At 47.2% G+C, this 19,993-nt stretch overlaps 2 protein-coding genes across 4 annotated transcripts in view; both read right to left on the bottom strand.

The window, feature by feature from the left end:
• Positions 1-4,227: 4,227 nt before the first annotated feature.
• Positions 4,228-17,311, bottom strand: LOC107312608 (G protein-coupled receptor 83-like). 3 transcript variants are annotated; one of them, XR_004307036.2, is made up of 5 exons: positions 14,387-17,311; positions 12,563-12,688; positions 10,780-10,913; positions 9,389-10,262; positions 4,228-6,616 (listed from the first exon to the last, which is right to left on the bottom strand). XR_004307036.2 is itself a non-coding variant. In XM_015860204.3 (4 exons), exons 1-4 carry the CDS (start codon positions 14,762-14,764, stop codon positions 9,641-9,643), a joined length of 1,260 nt encoding a protein of 419 aa, XP_015715690.1. In that variant the 5' UTR covers positions 14,765-17,311; the 3' UTR covers positions 9,114-9,640. The 3 variants fall into 3 exon arrangements, 2 of the variants coding, with proteins under 2 accessions (XP_015715690.1, XP_085400529.1); XM_015860204.3 differs by lacking the exon at positions 4,228-6,616 and having other exon boundaries at positions 9,114-10,262; XM_085544403.1 differs by lacking the exon at positions 4,228-6,616 and having other exon boundaries at positions 9,114-10,262; positions 12,527-12,688; positions 14,387-14,406.
• Positions 17,312-17,439: 128 nt separating this feature from the next.
• The window catches only part of HEPH (hephaestin), a 41,520-nt gene continuing 38,966 nt past the window's right edge, over positions 17,440-19,993 (bottom strand). The window contains exon 21 of the mRNA XM_085544391.1: positions 17,440-19,658. Coding sequence (XP_085400517.1) covers positions 19,558-19,658 — 101 coding nt within the window. The 3' untranslated portion in view covers positions 17,440-19,557. The remainder of the gene's footprint in view (positions 19,659-19,993) is intronic.

Raw genomic sequence — 19,993 nt, 5'->3', positions numbered from 1 at the left:
ACAAGGACGGCTCCAGCTCTGCCTGCAGATGCCCACGTGCCCTGTGGGAGCCCACCTGACTGAGCCTTGGAGCATACACTAGTGGAAGAACCTCTCTTTATCCTTTTCCGCATTACCAACTTGCTAAGCATAATGCCTCTTAGCAAAGCAAAGGGGAAAACATGGGAGAAACTAGCATTATTAGGAGAAGCCAGAAAGGTGTCTTTGATCACTGGAGCTTTTGGGGTGTGTGCCTGCTGCCCCAGTACTCCCTCAAGAGGGATGGAGACACGTGCAGAAGGGCGTCAGGCAGTTACGCTCCTCACCCTTTAAGCCTTGACCTGAAATGTAACACTTCAGGAATATCATGGCTTAAACAATTTTAGTCAGTGAGTCAGTCAGGGATTAGCAGCCTACAGAGGGAGGGTAGTCACTCTCCCTCATAAATCAGAAACCAACAAGCTCTTTCCTTTGATGAATGTTGTTTTAAAGACAACACTCTCATTAGCTCCAAGAACACTGCCCATTAATCATGGCAAAGGAACACTGCACCCTCCTCCCCATAACTTTATTCCTGAGACTACTGACAGCCTCACCCAGAGCAAAGAGGGGCAGGGGAGAATATACCAAAAGTGCTGAGGTGCCAAGAGCCACATGGAGAGGCAGAGGACATCACAGGGATGTTGCCCCAAGTAATGGGTTGTAGCACATAAGTGCGTGCAAGGCTTCCAGACCTACAACCCTGAGGAGACAGCCAAACCTCCACCTGCCTTTGAGCTTCCCTGATTTTGGAAGAGGGAGTGGGGCAGGATCTGTGCCAAAAGCAGTTCCAAATTTGGGTCACATTTGTCCAGCTTACTGACTGTCACACAAGTTCTGTTTCCATATGAACACTTCCACTGACTTACCGCTGTCTCACCTGTAATTCTCCCCTCCACCATTAACTGAGCTCCACAGTTTGGCCACAACTCTGTGACTGCAGTGCTCTCAGCAGAAATGTACTGAGGGAGGGTGGCAGTTAAACAGGCCACGGCAGCAGGCAAAGCTGCTGAGGAACAGAGAAGCTCCTTGTACCTGGTTTGGATTTCACGTGTTTTGGAAAACTGAGAAAAATCTGTGATCATCCATTTTGGAGAAGGGTGATTTAACTTGGTGATGCCATTGGAGAGCCTCTGGGTCTGACTCTGAGCAGAAAAATGTCCCACACACGCAGCTGATTATTTATTCTCACTTGCAAGGCATCATGGAAGGGTGGGAACTGCAACAGCTGCCAAAATGTGATCCAATCCCTTATAAGATCTTCAACCAAATTTGTTTGTGATCTAACTCCACTGGTCCCTGCAAACCTAGGGAAGGTCTGCCCCTCATACTCACTATCTATGAGGGTACTGTATTTCAAATGAGGCTTGCGCACTATACACATACAAATACATATACAGGCACACCCCCATTTTCAAGGGTGCAGAAGGGTCAGTTACACTCTCCAAAACGGTGCTGTTCTATGGAACTGAAGAGACCAGTGCTGCTCTATGGTGGATTGGGAGGAACCCATACCCAGACTGGAAGCACTCAGGAGAGCCTTTCAGCCCAGCCTAGCAGCTGCTCAGCCTCCCACTGAATGACACTGCCCAGATGTTCTGCTCCCACTGTGATGTGAGCAGTAAAGGAACGCTGGTGACTCACAGCATCACTTCTATTTATTCCTCATGGGCTTCTTGCCACCTTAATATTGTCTCAGCTCACACGAACAAGCGAGCTTATTTGGAACAACTCTGCTTCTTATAAACCCTTTATTCCTTCTTCCTGGAAATCCTTTTTTTCCTGCCTTTTCAGGACGCTCTCCAAAAGCTCTATGAGACTTTTCTACACTACACTTGATTAGAAAAGTGGGCACTGAGTTGCCAGAGTGACTTTTAAAATTCACAGTCAGACTTCCCTGTTTACCCAGAAGGCTGAGGGCCCCATTGACAACACTGCTTATTATTGCTTCAAACCATTCACTTATTCTTACTGAAATGTAAAGACTTATTGTAACTCTATAATGTGACGGAAAATACAGCAATAACAGCACAGTGGCAAAGACTTTGGATACAGCAAATGAGAACAAGCCCAAATGCTGCAGATGTAGAAACAAAGAAAAAAGATCTGCTTACCTTTGGAAGTGCTCAGGTAGGCAGGGATCTCCAGCAAGAGATGCCCTCACATCCACTGCCAACCCCTAAATGAGGGCTGGGAAGGGGTGCATCCTGGCTCCATCTCTTCCATCACTCAGGTACACTGCATGCACTTAAGCTCCCCTGGGCTGGCCCTGCCTTCCCACCAGGCGCTCCATCACTGCTTCAGGCCATGACTGAGTGTTGCCACTACATTTGAGCAAAATACATTAAGAAGGGGAAAATAAACCTGGGGCTGGGATGCCCTAATATAAAAATAGTGGGGTTCACCATGAAAAGTGAAAACCTCACTCTGCATTGCCTTAGCTGGAGAGATACCAGGGCTATCTCCTCAGGTAGCCACAAAGAGGCTGCGATAACAAGGAGGGAGAAATGTTTTAATGGACCAGGAAGGAAGTAGAAGATCCAGTTAATTTAATAAATTTGGGGCCACAAAGAAAGTGGAACTGACATTTATACACACACACAGTAATTACTGCAGAGCTGAGCACATCACAGTGTGAGTTTCCTAGAGCAGTGCATGTTGCTGGGTACTTTGCTTTAGGAGCTGCTGTTAAAGCCTAAAGAGTTTCAGGAAATTAAGGAAAAGAAAAATCATACTTAGAGTAGTGATCTTGTAAACAGTCAGTCTGCAAAACTGCAAAGTGTAAAACAGATTAAAGTCCTTCAAGGAACAGATATCCTGGGGGCAAAGCTGAGCTTTGTTTCTTTTCTGTTAAAAGAGGAACCACAGCTGAAGCAAAAATACCCCTTCAGTTTTCAGTCTTAGGCATGAGATGTGCAGGCAGGAGCCATCTCCCCTTGGGACAGTGAGCAAAGCAGAACTCAGTTCTAGTCATAAGAAGGTGTTCCTAGAACCCCTGAAGCTGCTGCTGGAGGGGCAGGGCATGGAAAAGAGCCTCAAACTTCTGCTGCCAGCTGGACAGATGTGCTTACAGCACACAGCTCCTGGCTCTCCCTAAATGCAGGATGCTTCCTCCAAATTCCTCTTGGTGCCTCTCACAACAAAACCCCAAGGATCTTGGTTCAACATCCACTCTTTGGAGCTTCCTAAAGCAAGCTCACCATTACTGGTCCTCCTGCAGGGCAGGAGAACCAACTGAGGACATTAGAAGAGAGGTACAGAAGAATGAGTCAGAAGGAAATGCCCCAGCAGCAACCTCCCCTCCCTGTCACCAGGGCACAGCAGCTCTGCCACCTGCTGAGAGCAGAGCAGGTGCCTGGGAACAGGAGCCACAGGAGGTGGGGGCTCAGGGAAATGAGCTCTGGGTGATTGAGTGGTACCACCATGCAGCTTGCTGGGGTGCATGCAGCTGCACCAGAAGACTGCCACCATCCCAGCTGGCAGCCATCAGAGTCATAGAGTGGTTTCAGTTAGCAAAGACACATCTGATCATCAACAGGCTTTGATTCCTTTCCTCACTTCATTTAGCAGGATCCACAGCCTCAGTTTGCTGCCAGCATGTTGTGACCTTGATGCACATTTTGAGTTTGGGACAATAGAAGCCCTCATTTTTTAAAGCTGTGACACCTGCTCCAACACAAACAGGTGGGTGTCCCCTCTGGCCATGAGCAGCTGCTGCCCTAATGGCAGCCTCCCCTCCTGGAGCAGCATCCACATCCCTCCTGCTCCAGCTTTGGTTTCTCATATCCTCAGCAATGCAAGGAAAAGGGGGAAAGGTGGCATCCACACCCCCCAAGCTTTGCGCAGTTTCAAGCACCAGAGGAGAACAGCACAGCCAGCCCTGGGCATGGCCAGCACTTCGCACCTGGTCTTGCTTTGGGGAGGTGAAAGAACAGTTCTGGGATGTGGGCAGAGCTGTTCCTTCCCATAAGGCTCTGCCTTCAGCATCTGTGCCCTGAAGCACCACTCTGCACAAGCAGAGCAGCTGGGCTGAGTGGAGCAATCTTGTTAGACTGAATTTATCAGCTTTCAACTTTTTGATGACTTTCCACTCTCCCCATTACTGACTGAGTACCAATGCTGTGGGTTACGTGACAGGAGCTGGCAGTGTGCATTAAAGCAGCTGTAAGCAGTGTCGTTTCAACTTGAGATGATGGCAAGATTTAAGTATTTTTAATAACACCCCGTGATTTATTTTTTTTTCCCCTTTCAGATAGAAATGACAAAGGAGGGGAAAATAATGATGAAATACATAATGAGAATTGCGTGCTTTGTTCTTACATCTCAGCCAAAAGCTGGGAAGTCTTTGATGCCCTATGAAATACTGAAACTTTCTTGTTCTGAAGTAACAAAGGAGCCCAACAGGTGAAGGGTGAGATCCGATCCCAAGCTGCAAACGCAGAGCAGCTGTGCTGCCAGTGCTGCTGTGCACTGCACTGCTCCTCTCTGCCTGTCAGTGCAGCATCACACTGAGACAGACAAAACGCTTGTGGGAGGAGAAGGAAGGGCAGATATCATAGAACAGCAGCATTCAGCACTTCAAACGCTCCCAGAACTTTTGCAAACATGAGGCAGTTGCTGTCAGTATTGAGGGTTTGTAGGTGTTAGTGAGGTGTGGGTGTGATTTCTGCAGTGCTCCTTCAGAGGAGTTTTACCACAGCATTAATTCAAAAGAGACTAAGTTTATATCTTCAGCTGTCAGCTGCTAAAACAGTGGAAAAGGGGGCTTTGATGGATGCGGTAAGGGAAGCAGGGTAAGGGTTTGTGCTCTTCTTTCTGCTCCTCCTGAGGCAGCTCAGCCTGCAACCTGCAGCATCACCCACCCCCTCCTCTGACGAGAGTCATTGCTCTACTTGTCATTCCTCCCCAGAAGTCTCTTCAGTTACCTCCTTTTTTTCCCAGTGGTTCCCAGCAGACAGAGATCGTATCTCTGTTCTCATCCTTTCCTCTGACAGTGAACTGAGAGAAGCAAGCCTTGCATACATCGGGCTTTCCATATGAAAAATATGGAGTCTTACGATGCTAAGCCTAATGTGGAGGTTGTAGAAGGAGAGTGGACAAAAGTCCATTCATGAGAAGGAATGGAGGAAAAAAAAAAACAAAAATGGCACAAAGCAGCCTTCAGAGCAGCAATTGGACCTTGGCAGACACTGAAAGAGGAAAAATACATGTGGGATTTCTGTTTGTTTTAACATCCCCGGGGCGACTGTTTTGCAATCTCTGGCTTTTGTGTATATTTAGTTACAATATTCTTACTAGCTAATAGTCATAATCTGGAAAGGAGAGGCGTTGTCAGAGGACAAAGGCTGACGTTGTCAACGTTTGGATCAACTTCACTGGAACTTCTGTCACCTTACCTTGTGGTTTTCTGGAAGAGCCCAAAGGTTTGGATTCAATGAATCAGTGTTCTTTGGCTCTGAGCTTTGGCTGAGCACTGCGGTTGAGACGTCAGCTCTATTTTTAGCTGTATGAATAACGAAGAACCCTTTTGGAGCGGGTCCTAAAATGCCCTGAGACTCAACAAGAATGCGACAGTGGCACTCAGCGGAGCTTGCTTGCAAGTGGTTTGTTTGTTCATTTGCACAGTACCTTTTTATCCCAGTGTTTGCACTGAGTCACATTTCCTCTGTCCACTGTTTCCTTGTAAAAAAGTAGTATAATAATGAGGTACTCTTCTGCTAACTTAGCATTCAGCGCAGGTCCAGGAAGTTAAGCTTTTCTATTGATTGTTTTCTATGGTCGGGAGCACAAAAGGCTCTGCCGTAGTCTGCCTACCAACCCAGCTCGCTGAGATCCATCGGCAAAGTGTGTTTGGAACGTAATTGCTTCGCTTCCTTTGCTGACCTGCGCTATCACTGCTGAGAACTCGGGTCCCATTGTAGTTATCTGGCTGGGCTGCATTAGGAGCACGCAGCCAGGATACCTTATCTCATTTATTTTAATGCGTCCTTTTAACTTCGATACAGAACTCCTCACACACTCAGTACGTCCGAGGCCCCGCAGATCAGTGCCAGGGCAGCGGGCAGCGCTGCAGAGCCTCAGTTCCGGCGTTAAGGAGCGATGGGAGCCGATCACAGGCACGGACACGGACACGGACACGGACACGGACACGGACACGGACACGGACACGGACACGGACACAGCTGCCGCTGCCCGGGGTTCCAAAACGGCGTTCGAGCTCATAGCGTATTTCTGAAGTCTAAACACATCCTGACGTGATTGAAAAATATTCTCAGAGAAGTCTTTCACTCATCCTATCACAGAGCTACAGAAAAAGCAACACTTTAAAGAGATGCCCGAGCTGACCACAGCCTCTGCCCTTCCCGTTCACAGCAGCGGCGCCGGGCGGGCCAAGCCGAGACCGCGGTGTCACAGCGTCCTCTAGCGGCCTCGCTTGGCAGTGCGGTGGGGTGGCGCCCCCTGGCGGCCACGCACGGCGCCGTCCCGCCGTTCCCCGCTGAGTCTGACGGGCGTGGATTTCCACGGTGTATTTTCTTTGCTCTTCTCCTTCCCTTTTCCTCCCGTGAAAAACAAGAGGTTTGACAACCGATACCTCTTCCTGATAAGAGAAAATACGTTGATTTTGTGTACAACTCTTTCAACAACGTTGCTCACAAAGCAGAGCACTGGGATGAGTTTGAATTTAAGCAGCAGCGCTCACAGCAGAGCAATACTGAGCTCTGCCAGTTCCAAGGCAGCTCAGCCTTCCCATGCTGGCTGAGAAAGGGCAGAAGAGCCATGGAATCACAGAAACATCAAGGTTGGAAAAGCCAGGCCCAAGCAGCAATCCCCACTGTGCCCACTAACCACGTCCCCAATTGCCACATCTTCATGATTCTGGATCACCTCCAGGGACGGTGACTCCACCACTCCCGGGGCAGTCTGTTCCTGCACCTCACCACTCTTTCAGAGAAGAAATGTTTCCTAATATCCAACCGTGCATAACCTGAGCCATTGTCTCACATCAAAGAGCAAGAAAGCAGGTGCTGACGGGGAGCCCACTTTGCTATCTGTACTGGCTAAGGCAGGAAACGACATAGCCTAGACCAACACCTTCTTTTAGAGATGTAAAATGAGATAAGCTGCATTACTTCCACCTGCTGCCAGGCACCCTGCTTTCTAGTCTATGTGGCTTTTGACAATCTGCTGGACAGACCACAGGCCAGTGTGGGTGCTTGGGCTGCTCAGAACCCATCAGGAGGTAGCAACCACCTGTCCTCATCACCTGAAAGGATAATGCAGGGTAAAGCCCCAGCAGCTGCCTAAGCCACAGTTTCTGCACTCATTAGGAGGTATTTGAAATGCTGATGGCGGAAATTGGTCCTTACAGGAGGCACTGACCTGAACGAAAGGCTTCGGTCACTGCCAGGCCTGGGAGTGCTGCAGAGCACCTGCAGAAGTGCTTTCTGGTCTGCGAGGGTTGCAGCTATTGCTATGCTAACAGCATCCAGTGGTAGCTGCAAACAGCATTTAGGTCACGATCACAGTGCTGCATGAAGGGTTTGACTGTCCGTTTGCTCTCTAATTGGGTTTTGGTTCTCAGGACCACACATATTTTTGGATTTTGCATTACAGGATAATAGTGGAGGAAGCAGTTCCAACATGCACTGAGGTGAGTTCAGCAGGACAAGTTACAGAGAGCTGAGCCCAGCTCATCCTTCCTGGGTACCTCATTCAGGAGACAGAGAAGAGCCTTCCTGACCCCACCCAGGTTATTTCCTATCAGCCCATCAAAGCAGGAGGGAAGCAGGTGTAAATCAAAAGCACTGTAAAAAGGAGGAGAGCTCCATTCTCACTCTACTTTCAAAGAAAGGGTGAGAAAATTGCTTCTTGAGATGCTTTTAGAATGGGAGTCAAAAGTCCTTCCTATCACTGCAGACCTGTTTAAACACTTACAAAGATGTTGACCTGATATTAGGTGATTTCCTTTGTGCCAAGGCTCTTCCAGTAAATGCACATGAGTGTCTCTGGGAACACTCTGAATCTTGTGCTGCTTAATGATACTGGCTGTTGTGTTTCTCAGTGGCTGATTCAGAACCACTCGTTAATTCTTAGCATCTCAGCTCTGGGTTTTATGGAAACTTTTGTGTGGATGAGACCTTCATCCTTATTTAATGTAGTACTTCCCTTGGGGAATAAGGTGCAAAGTGAAATTTGAATTAGCAAAACATACAGATGTTCCTTGCAGCCACAGACCGTTCTGTGAAGTTTGAATTGGCAGCTACCCACGCTGGGCAAACAGTTTTTCCTCACTTGAAACGTCTGCTCCTCATCAAAATATGCTGGGATAAATCAAAGGAAACCACAGAGGTTTCAGCATTTTAGCAAATGGAAGGGGGGTGTGAGCTGAACGAGCAGAGTGAAAGGTGAAATAAGTGAGCATTGCTGGCAGTGCTGATCTTACAAATAATTTCGTGATGCCGAGACATCAGTGTGAAACATTCCAACTGAAAAATAGGCTCCTGTCTTGCAAACCTTTCAGAGTGGGTGTGAGATGAGATGCCATAGCACACACTGGGTGCCACCCGCCAGGCCTGCAGAGTTTCCCAGCAGATTGGTCCCCCAATTCCACCCCTGCTCCTTTGGTCTCTATCTCTGAGGAGACCCTTTTCCATCCCCATTTGTGGTGGCACGCCAGGCTTTCAGTACAGAACCTGGGGGATTTTATGCCATCCACGGGGCAGCTTTACACCAGATTTCTGTGACATGGATGTCCATAGAAAACCCTTTGACCACTGGACCACTTTTTCAACAAGAGAATATTAAAAATGAACGAGAAAAAAGCAAAGTTTAAGAGTCAGCAAAGATGCTGCGGAGGGTGATTTTCCATCCCATAAAGCCAAATAATCTTTTTCTCAGGAAAAAAACATAATGGCTTCTCATTTTGTCACATAAAGCATTGGGTTCACTCTCACCAGACACTGACATCTGTGCAAATAATGGCTTTGTGACAGATTGGCTTTCCTTGTATAGAAAACAGGATAAGATCAGGGAGCAATTCTTAGTTCTGAGTCAGTGACCAAAAATTCAAAAAATGAACAAAATCTACAGTGAAAGAAGGTCACACCATTAGTTTTATCAGCTACCAGGTCAGCTAATCATTATTCAACTTGCAAACTCTTCTCCTGCACAATTAGCATTGGATCACTTAACAATTGCAGCCATCCAAAGCCAAGTCTGCCTTCAGGTTACCAGCCCAACAGCTTCACAGAAGCATGCAGAAGAAGCTGACAGCCTCTGAGGTGAACCTACAGATCTCTTTTTGTCACAGTTAAAGTGACAACCACCCTGCAGGGGTGAACAGCTCTCCCCACCCCTCATGCTTACGTACACCTCTCTGTGCATCCCTCTGTTCCTTACAATAAAGGCCTGGGGTCCATGTTGGGATGCAGGCTCTGTGTCGGTGCTGTAAATGAACCAAATTAGCAGTCCAGGTCTGGCAGCTCCCGATGGGATAACACTGCTGTGTGTGGCTCAGCCAGCACCTGGAGGTGAGGGCACCTCTGCTCCCAGGGCCAGGCACGGAGCCACACAGTCCTGCCTGAGGTTGGTGAGGCTCCTGTTTGTGAGGGGTTACTGGGGGTTACTGTTCTGCCACAATTGGCTGAACACTGGATATGTCTGTCTTGGTAGAATTCCTTTGGGATGGTGCTGTTTTCTGGCAGGTGCTGCCTCTCTTGTAACGGCAACTCTCGAACCAGGCAGGTCTGAATGGAGGGGAGATGGACTGCAGGGCATGGCTCTGGGCTGCATTTCTCCGCCGACACACACACAGCAGGGACTTCAGCTCAGACCTGAAGTTCTCATTCAGCCAACAGTAAATGAAGGGGTTGTAGCAAGTGCTGCTCATGGCAAACCAGTGGAAAGCAAAGTACAGAGCATTGCTGCTGTGGATGGCCCTGCAGGAGATCAGCACCACGTAGCAGTTCAGAGGGAACCAGCACACTGCAAACACAATCACCACCACCATCAGCATCTTCAGTGTCATCTTCTTCTTCCTCTGATGGGCATAGTACTGCTCCATGGTGACGTCCCCAATGGCATTTCTCAGCCAGAGCTTCTTTGCCACCATGGTGTAGGTAATGGAGATGACAAGCAAGGGTAAAACATACAAGAGAACAAACGTAGTCAGGTCCAAATACTTCCAGAAAAGATCAGCAGGAGGAGGGAAGCTGGGGAGGCATACTGTTCGTATTGTTCTGTTCCTGGGATCAAAGAAAGAGAGCTGTCAGTTCCACCACACAACACACAACACATGGAGGACACACTTAGACATCTCAGTAAAGGTGCAGGCAGTGAACTCATTCAGTAATGGGGGTGAGGGCTTCTTTCGATGGAGAATTCTACATTAAGCCTGAGCTTTGGCCTCAGTACAGATATTTTAAACATATCCTCAGAAAAAAAAAAATAAATGAAATATTTATCCATATTGGCAATCGTGCCCTCTAATGCTGAAGAGTATCTCCTGTCTGTGCCTGACTCAGATGACTGTGATGTATCCATGAGCCAAAATTAATCAACAACCCTGAAAGCAACTTCACTGATATTCATTACATGATATCCATCCTAGAGAAAGTCACCGCCCACTCAAAGCTGAGGGAGACCTCTCTGCTTCCCCATACCTCCTATTTCACTAACTCAGACAGGGAAACGTGCATTAGAATCTGCATGACCTTGACTAAACTGGGTGTCATAGAAAAAAGCACTATGTAAATGTCTTACCCGATATAAAACCTTGTCAAAGTCTGATAGATGGCATGAGGAAGTGAGAAGCAGCTGGCCATAACCCAGATGATAATGATGCAAATCCCTCCTTTTACCATAGACATACGTGGCTTGAGGGGATGCATGATAACCTGCAGAGAACAACCAGTCCAGTGGATTTAAATTGTCCTCAACTGATAAAAATGAGCTTCAGATTTTAGAAAAGAGAATTAACCTTTATTTTATCTGCATCCAACCAAGAGCATTTGATATTGGACAGCATGCATGCTTTCCACGACAGGAAGGCGCACTCAGCATGGACATTAAGCATGGTAGAAGTTGCAAGCCAAGAGTCTGTTCTAGTTTGTACCATGGGGAGTACAAAATGTCTCTCATTTACTACAGATCTCAAATACAGATGGCAGCTGTGGTATTCACATTTGGCATTTGGTGGACTTGCGCAACCATATGATGTGGTGCTTGAGAACTTTACAGCTCAATGTAGTCTTGGGCTAACACAGCAGTAATAAGCTTGAAAGCTGGTCTCCATGTTCAGCTTGTCCCCGCAGTGTTGGGTACGGAGTGGTAGAGTGCAGTGTTTGCTGCTGAGGAGGGGCGTTTTCCAACGTTTTGGTCACTCTAAGCAGCCCCACACTGCAGTTTGAAATGCTGTGCCAGCTCTGCCCCCTCAGAGTTACAAGGTGGACAGAAGGATCTGGATTTATTGAACTCCTGAGAGGATAAAGGCCAGAATATACAAACAGTAATGCAAGCGTGACCTGCTGCTGTCATTCCAGGGCTCTGAGCAGAGAAACACACTCAGCACCACCAGCAGTATGACCTGAGAAGTCATACAAGCCAAATGAGCACTGAGCTCTGGTGGACTACAAATGATTATATTATGCAATTAAATAGCAATTGAGAACAGATCTATCGTGTCATCCCTGTAATGTCTTGGCTGATAAAGTCCTTGGTATTTTTTGCATGCTTTTTCTAATCTTGTTATAAATACATGCTTAACCAAGCCTCTGTAATTCCCCTGGAGCACGTCTGCTCTACCACCTCTCAGGACTAGCAGTAACTGTAGAGGCAACTGCTGCTTACTTCTGTTTATATCTCCTTGGCTCCTGCTGGCTAACTCCAGTTCTGAGGAACTTACTGCTCTGGATTTAACAGCACTCTTTGTGTTTGCTTGTAGCTAAACAAACACATCTCAATGTATAGCCATGCTTGGCCGTCAACAAAGAATCTACTAATTCAAATGTATCATTACCAGAATTTTCTTTCAGGAGCTGCAGTGTCTGTAGGATGAGCAGACTGCCTGACATTTTGGGATGGGAATGGATGATCTATGCTCCAACACCAGACGGAGCACAACCCAGGCAATTGGAGAGGAACCAGTTACTGTTTTAAACGTAATTTCTCTGTGCCATTTGTTGGGCTTATTAGTAACAGCCATTACTGCAGGCTCCAGCACTGCAAGAAAGCATAACTTGCAAGCTGCCCTGGGCTGCCTCCTGTTGGGTTTGGGATAGTTTGGGTTTATCCCCAAAAAATGTTGGGGTTTATCCCCAAACTCCTGTTTGGGTTTGTCCCCAAGGAAAGGAACTCCACAACCTCTCTAGTTTGACCACCATCACCATGAAGAAGCACGTTTCTGTCCAGCAACATGAAATCCAGAATCCCTAAGCCCAATTCCTTTATTCCTAAGACAACTTAGGTTTTCAGGAACTGGAACTGGAAACCTACACATGTAGCTCCCTACCTTCTAGCAAACACAGCTGTTAGGTGTACCATGTACCTGGTGACGATCCAGAGCGATGGCAGCAAGGGTCAGTACAGACACGTGGACGGAACAGTACTGCACAAACCGGCTGACATGACACATCAGCTTTCCAAAGATCCAAGTACTGCTTACAAACCGCACCTGAAGAACAGGCAACAAGGGATTAGAACTGTGCATTGTCTGAAGCGTTGCAAATAAGCTTCCCGGGAGCACTGTAAGGAAGAAATGCCACAACGAAGTCCCCACAGGTTCAAAACTCAGAGATAAATTTGTGGAAGAAGAACTTGTGGATGGGTTGGGATGAAGCTGGTACTCTGCATTGGGAGCCTCCCCAGCAGCTCACAGCTGCTCAGGAGTGTGGGGATGGCAGTGTTACACTCCACACTGATCTCTGAGGCTGGCTCCCTCTTATCACATTGTTTGAGATACATCAACAGCAATTTCAAAGGTGACAGCTAGCTTAGACAAACGGGGGAAAAATAAGCCCTCCAGTTGAGAAAGCAACTAACGCTTTACTAGGAAATGAGCCCTCCTCATCCATCTGACCTCTGGTGCCCACATTATCTCTACCAGGCATGAAATCCCACTGCTGCTGGGGAGGGCGTGAGGAGTCTGAAGCCTGAGAGTGCAGCAAAAAGGCTCAGTGCCATTCCTTATGGATTCCTGGAAGGCACTGATCATTGTGATTTTCCTACAGAAGCAGTTATTCCAAGTACCTGCTGTTGTTTTGCTCCCTGGGCACACCTGGCTGTTCCTTACTGCACAGTGTTTAAAATAACTCATTCTGGAGGCAGATTATGCTAGTTTGAAATAAGGCACATTTACTGCAGCATGTACATCACACAGAAAATTAGTGAAGACTAGATAATACCTTCTAATATACCGTTTTAATACTAGTTATATTCCCATAGAGACAATTCAGTAACAGTGACTCTGACAATGAAACTGTAGCAATTTTCTCTTTCTCTAAAGTTGATGAAATGCTCTTTTCTAAGAAGGATTACACTTCCCTAATTATCTATGCCTAATATGTAACCACTGTGCCAACACTCCCACTGTCCTCTCCCTGAATAATCCCAACAGAGCAAAGCAGAGAAACCCCACCAAAGAAATAGGATTGGTTTAAGAAAAGGGGAATTCAAGTGAGCAACGCAGGGAGTGCTTCTGGAAGGTGGAAGAGAGCTGTAGGCAGGTATGGCCAGGGAGCACAGTAGGAGCACTTGGGATGCTTCAGAACCAGAGGACTTTGCTAACTCAGCTACACACACAGTCCTGTGCTGCATCGCTTGTAGGACATGCAGCAGCCTATTCTTCCCACCTCACTCTGTTTTTCTCTATATAGCAACCATTATTTAGTGTCTGGGAGCAAACAAAGGACTCCCAGCTCTGGTCAGAGGCGCACCAAGCTGCACAGCGCAGCACAGACCTCACAGCTCCCCTGCAGTGCTCTTCACAAGCAGTGTCTCTGTTTGCATCGTTTCCACAGCAAATTGACAGCTAATTGTGCCTTCAAGCGCTAAACATATCCCGGCTCCCTTCCCCACTAAAGCACAAGCAGGACACCCAAGTATCGTCCCTGTCCTGAAGAGGGGACAGTAGCAGGAGGGAGGCTCTCCCGGCAGGCTCTCAGACACGGAGGCACCCAGCCCCAGCTCTGCAGCAAGCCCATATCTGCACGTGGGGAGCTGGGGAAAGCAACGCACAGTACACAGCTTGACCAAGTGATAAGAGCAGGGGGAAAGAGCTGATACGAAGTTCTGTGTATGAGCAGGGTGCTGATGTATGTATGCATGCACACACCTCTGCTCCCCACCCCACTAAGTCCTGCCCAGATCTTACCAGTGTGAAGGGGGTGTTGAGGATGGTGATCATCACATCTGCCACAGCCAGGTTGACGATGAAGAGACTGGTAGCAGAGTGCATCCTTTTGTTCTTGATCACCACATGGCACACCAGGGTGTTTCCAAAGAGAGAGATGCAGATGATCACTGAATAAGCTACTATCAGCAGCGCCTGCACCGTCCTGCTCTGGGATTCGCCCTCATATTTGGTCCCACTGTCAAAGTCTCCCAAGTCCTCCAGGTCCAAATCACTGTGGAAGAAGGACTGATTTGGGAAGCTGTACCGTGTAAAGAGGAAGCTGGTGCTGGTGTGATTCTCTGCTCTCCAGAAGGGCTTGGAAATGTACTGCAGAGGGAACCACGTGTGCCTGCTCATGGCTCAGGAAGCACTGATCCAGGGCCAGCAGCACTTTTCCCTGCCCTCCTCCTTTCTGGGAGCTCAGGTGCTGCATTCAGTGGTTGCAGGGAGAAATATGCATGTTTGCATTATAAAAATATGCCCTGCAGTTACAAACCAGACAAAGGAGTTGATAAACAGATCCTTCTTCCTGTGCTGATCATGCATTGGCTGCGCTCCAGGACTCTCCAGGTGCTGCTCTTCTTTTTCAGTCTCATACGTCCTGTACACAGGAGCTGATTCAGATCCTGAAATATACCCAAAATCTTCCTCTCTGTATGTAGGAAGAAATCCTAGAAAATATTTCCTTTCAGGTACTGTTCTTTTCTCCCGCAATTTCTCCTTGGAAAAGTGCTTTATTGCTATTCCACCAATCAGCACTGCATTTCCCAACAGTTTTCAGAGCTTATCAGAATCAAAAAAAGCAGAGGAAGCCTTTCCTGTTTCTTTCCATCCTCAGAGTATCTCAGAGATATTCACTGGAAGCAGCTTTGCTCAGAGTCTGAATGGTCCCTGCTTTCCTTACTATATATACAGCCTGCCAGATGACACACTGCATATGAAATAGCCAATAGTGTATCTCCTCTTGGCTCACCCTGAGATGGATTGCAGCCCCACAGACAAGTGATTGGAGTATCTGGCATCCACGGATTCTAGCAGAGCAGCAAAATACACAGAGATGGATGTGCCCTTATCTTCCCTCTTTCCCATCTTCTTCCCCTCCTTTCTGTGTACCCAGCTCAAAAGCTTGATGGGGTGCAGCCGCTTTACTAAATGTCAGCATCTTTCTTCTGCTGCCTTCTAGAGTTTCTGCAGACAGACTACAACTGTCTGCAGACAAGACATAACTTCTGAAGAGTTCTGCCTCCAGTGAGCTCCCCATTTTGTGCCTGGCACTGTCCCATTTGCAATCCCCCTGTGATGCAGAGCACATCATAAAAAGTGAAATGCTATGTGGAAATGAGAAGTTCCAGGATGCTGCTGGGTGTCCACAGTGACTCTATCACAGGTTGGCCAGCTGGACACTGAGGCAGGGTGGGAGAGCAGGAGCAGAAAGGAAGAAACAGCAAGGGCAGGAATCCCTTATCTTCTTCCCTTCCTCTCCAGACAAAGCCACTTGCAGTGCAGCCCCAACCCAAGTTCAGAGCCCTATGCCAGCAGGTGGGCAGCTGCAGCACCAGCAGTCAGGTTCGTGATGTGTTGGAGATGAAGGCAGCTTCACCTTTCTGTCAGACTCAGCATCCCAGCACTGGCCTGGCAATTCATAACACCTTTGGCCATTCAGAATGTCTTTTGCCATAAGTCCCATCACTGGGACTGAGCCTAGCACACAACTAGTTCAAGGCATAAGCACACAGAGTGCTGCTGCAGCTTTTTCCTCTTTGCTTCTGCTCTGTAAGGGCATGAATCCACCCAGCCAGGATGGGGTCAAGTGTCACCGCCTGCCTTAGCCCCAGGATACCTTCCATGTGCCTGTTGGCACTTTTTCCCATCTCACAAACATAAGCCATATAATTCAGCAATCATCTTCACTGTACGTTCTGTAGAAGTATCCAAGGTCAAGAACACTCACTGCTGCACCTTCATTTAAGTTAATTTTAAAGAAAGGGTTTCAAAAGACGTGATTCATCTTCATTACATGCCAAAACCTGATAGCTATGAAGCCTTTCTCCCCAGGTCCTGTTATCACAGCCTTAGCAGTGTGCATTTTTAAGTGCTTGTTCCTGTCTGCTCTTGTGAAGATTTTAAGGGAAAAAAACATTAAGATGCCTTCATTTCCCTAACTCTTTTTCAGTAGAAGGATGTAGATACTTGAATTCAGAAAGGAGTAAAATAGGTGTAATTCTGGTGTAAACAGAGGTGTAAAAGAGATCTCTTCTTTACCCCATTGTGCTTTGGTGTGAAATTAAAGTGATCGCAAATAACTGCCTGGGAGAGGAGAGGCCATTCACTTTGTGCACCCACAAACCAGCACCATCCATCACCAAGGACAGCCCTGCGTGCTGGACATCAATAGTTTCATTATCGATGGATTTCATTAACAACGATCCATCTTCTAGTAGATAATTCTGGGCTTCATCTTGTGATTAGCCCTGCTTGTTTAAAAAAGAGGAGTAGACAGTTCAAGAGACAACTTATAAAGCTATTTTTGAGACTTGTCCAAAGAAAGCCCAAACGTGGCCAGGACATCATCTGGCAGATCCATCACATTGCCCTTCCTTAACAGTACTGCAGGTACATTCCATTGGCAGAGCACTACCAGGACCACAGCCAAGGATGTCAGCAGTTCTGGGGGCCCAAAGTGAAATGAATTGATCGTAATATCTTTTGCTTCAGCTAGGAGGATTCTTTTATGCTTGGATGATGCCAGTGGGAGTAGTCACATCGTTTACACAGATGTGGGGTCTGCAGCTGAATTGTTCAGATCAACCAAAGTCCCGGATAGCGATATCTCCATTCCTCAGTGTCATGAAAAATACTTTAATATACATAATCCATTTATGATTTTTGCATCAGCTGTCTGGATCGCGCTTGGCTGATGAAGTCAGAATTCAGTGACAAAAGCTCCATTATGTAACAAGCTTAGCAGAGGGAAAATGCTTTCATTACCTGCATAATGAGCTAGAAAAGCTGAATAAGATTGTCCCTACAGGTTCCTACAAGTTACTTTATTCCATATTTATGAGGTATGTAAATATTTTATAAGACAATATGTGAGTGATACTAAATATACAAGGCCACTGCATTAGACAGTTTTCTAGTTCCAAAGTACCTACCATGCTTAGGAGGTACATTTCTCTGCTTTCTGACAGTGCGCCCATATGTTTCTCTACAAGCACAGTTGTATGTGCTGGGTATAGGCCTCCTGCAGCCCATGAGAGGTCATGAGAGCTGCTCACACATCCACAGTCTGAACCATTTCCCCCTGCGTCAGGATGAATGATGGAGAGCAGCAGAGAACCACAGGGAGTGGGCAGCATCCTAAGGGCACAGCAGAGCTGAGTGTGAGCCCACGTGGCTGCAAAAGTCAGTCGAGGACTTCTGGTTTGAAAGGGAAAATGTCTGAGCTCTGCAGTTTGGAGCTGAAACAGCTGGGGAAGATGCAATGTTTCATTGCTTCAGTGTGGACAAGAGGGAGAAAATTCAACCGTTACATTTCTTAAGTCTAAATGACTAAAATTCCCATCAATGTGCCAATTGCATCAGACAGCACCTTGGAAGACTGCAGTTCTCCAGAGAAGCCAGCAGTTTGTACTTTCTTTTTAAATACACAGTTTGGTGAAGGAGCAGAAGCAACCCGATCTGTACACCAATCCCCCATTTCTTTTTTCCCTTTACACAGCAGGTGTGATATGAATAAAAGTTTGAACAGTCTTTGAAAGCTCTGATCTGGGATTCTTACCTTGTATATTTGCTTTAATGCCCTGAGGATGCTGTATTCCTCTTAATTTGCAGTGAGCAGTACTGCTCTTGTGAGTGAGAAATGCAAGAATAGCAGGCACAGATATTGTGCAGGACACTACACAGACGTGATAAAGGATTTCATAGCCCCCCCAGGACTGGTGATAATGGAGTGACTGTGAATTAAAGAATGCAGCCCTGAATTTCAGACATGCTGACGATTCAAAACGTCCACTATTTTTATGTAGAGGTACAGAACAGCTTCACACAAAGCCTGCAGTGCCATAAGCCACACGGTTCACAGCCAAGCAATGCACAGCCATTCCATGTGAGGTGCTCAGCACCCAAAGCTCTGTGTGCTGCAGGAGGCACCCGGGGCTCAGTCTGCAGCATTTGGAAACATAAGTTCTGGTCTGCATATCCCTTCACCCCCACTGACATCAGGCAGTCTTCTGCTTGTGTTCCTCTCCTGATAACTACTGAGATCCATTGCAGACACAGCCTGGCTGTTACATAATTATTTCTAATTTACTGAGAGCAGACTTCAAAATTCAAAATCACAAAATTTGCCTCACTGAAATAATAACAGCTGCTAACATTTAAATTGGAAACACTCCCTGACAACTAATTCCTTCTATTTCTGCTGATGGCAATAACATTGATGTGTTCGGTGTGGACAGGGCTTATTTAGGAAGCAATAATTCTGCAGTCTGATCTCAGCTCTGTGAACTCTGCCATGACTCAGTGCAGCACCCAAACGTGTGCCCCTTCCATGTGCAGCACTCTGTACCCTTGTCAAAGTGATTCATCTCTGACCCAGACAGGACCCCACTGCTGAGACCACAAATGATTCTTTCCCCAATGCCTGCTGACTCAGCTCAGCATCCAGTTAATGCCACCTTCAATGATGCAGACACAAAACTGAAGCTCTTCAGCCATTCAGCATCAGCTGAGGAAGCTGATGGTGATGCCTTTGGTTTTCAGGACTGAGATCAGTCTGGAGCTGAGCTCCCTCTCTCAGAAGGGAGAGGTGGGGGACAGTCATAGAGCTTGGCAGAGGGGGGCTTTGCAGAAAGGAAAGAAATCAGACACAGAGGCCATGAAGAGCATTCAGCTCCTGTGGCTGCTGTTGCCTGTGGTAACATAGTGTCATACCCAATGCTATCACTGACCTGCCAGGATTCAGCTGTCACAGTATGAATGGCTTTGAGCACAGACCTGAAATCTGCTGTAAAGGAGAGCAGTTTTCTATGCACTTCACAGACAATTGATTGCATTATTTCTGCTTTGTTTCAGCTTCTGTCAGCTCCAAATTTCAATGAAATCAAGTGCAGTTCTGTTCTCTCTCTTTTCTTTTCATGCTCCCACACTCAGGCTGACTGCTGGGTTTGGTGAGATCCCAGCACAGCCCAAGCAGTTGACATAAGGGGACAGTCTGTGAATGTTGGCTCACTACACCAAGTCTGGATGCCTGCAAAACCAAGGAAAATTATTTAAAACAACTGTATTTTGGGCTGTCACTTCTGAGGGAGATGGTAGGAAACAAAGCCCCTCTCCCCCAGTAGCCTATTCTTCCCATGGCAGGGTTCCAGTCCAGGGAATACAAATTCCAGCTCAGCCTGCTGGTGCTCTGAGCACCTTTCTGAAGCCCTCACACACACTTTTTCTCCCTCTGGGGCACCCAGCAGAGTGCTCAGAAAAATGACCCTCCACAATGGGGATTCTTCAGAGCATCTCTGCCCCAGCTCTCACACAGTCACCACACGTCTGCTTCTATCTTTGCTTACCGGGCTGAGGAGATGGAGG

Source organism: Coturnix japonica, chromosome 4 (assembly GCF_054131305.1).
Source record: "Coturnix japonica strain WE chromosome 4, WE-NBRP24, whole genome shotgun sequence".
NCBI classification, from domain to species: Eukaryota; Metazoa; Chordata; class Aves; order Galliformes; family Phasianidae; genus Coturnix; species Coturnix japonica.
The sequence above is the reverse complement of the archived record's forward strand: the minus strand, read 5'-3'. Positions and strand labels throughout refer to the sequence as shown.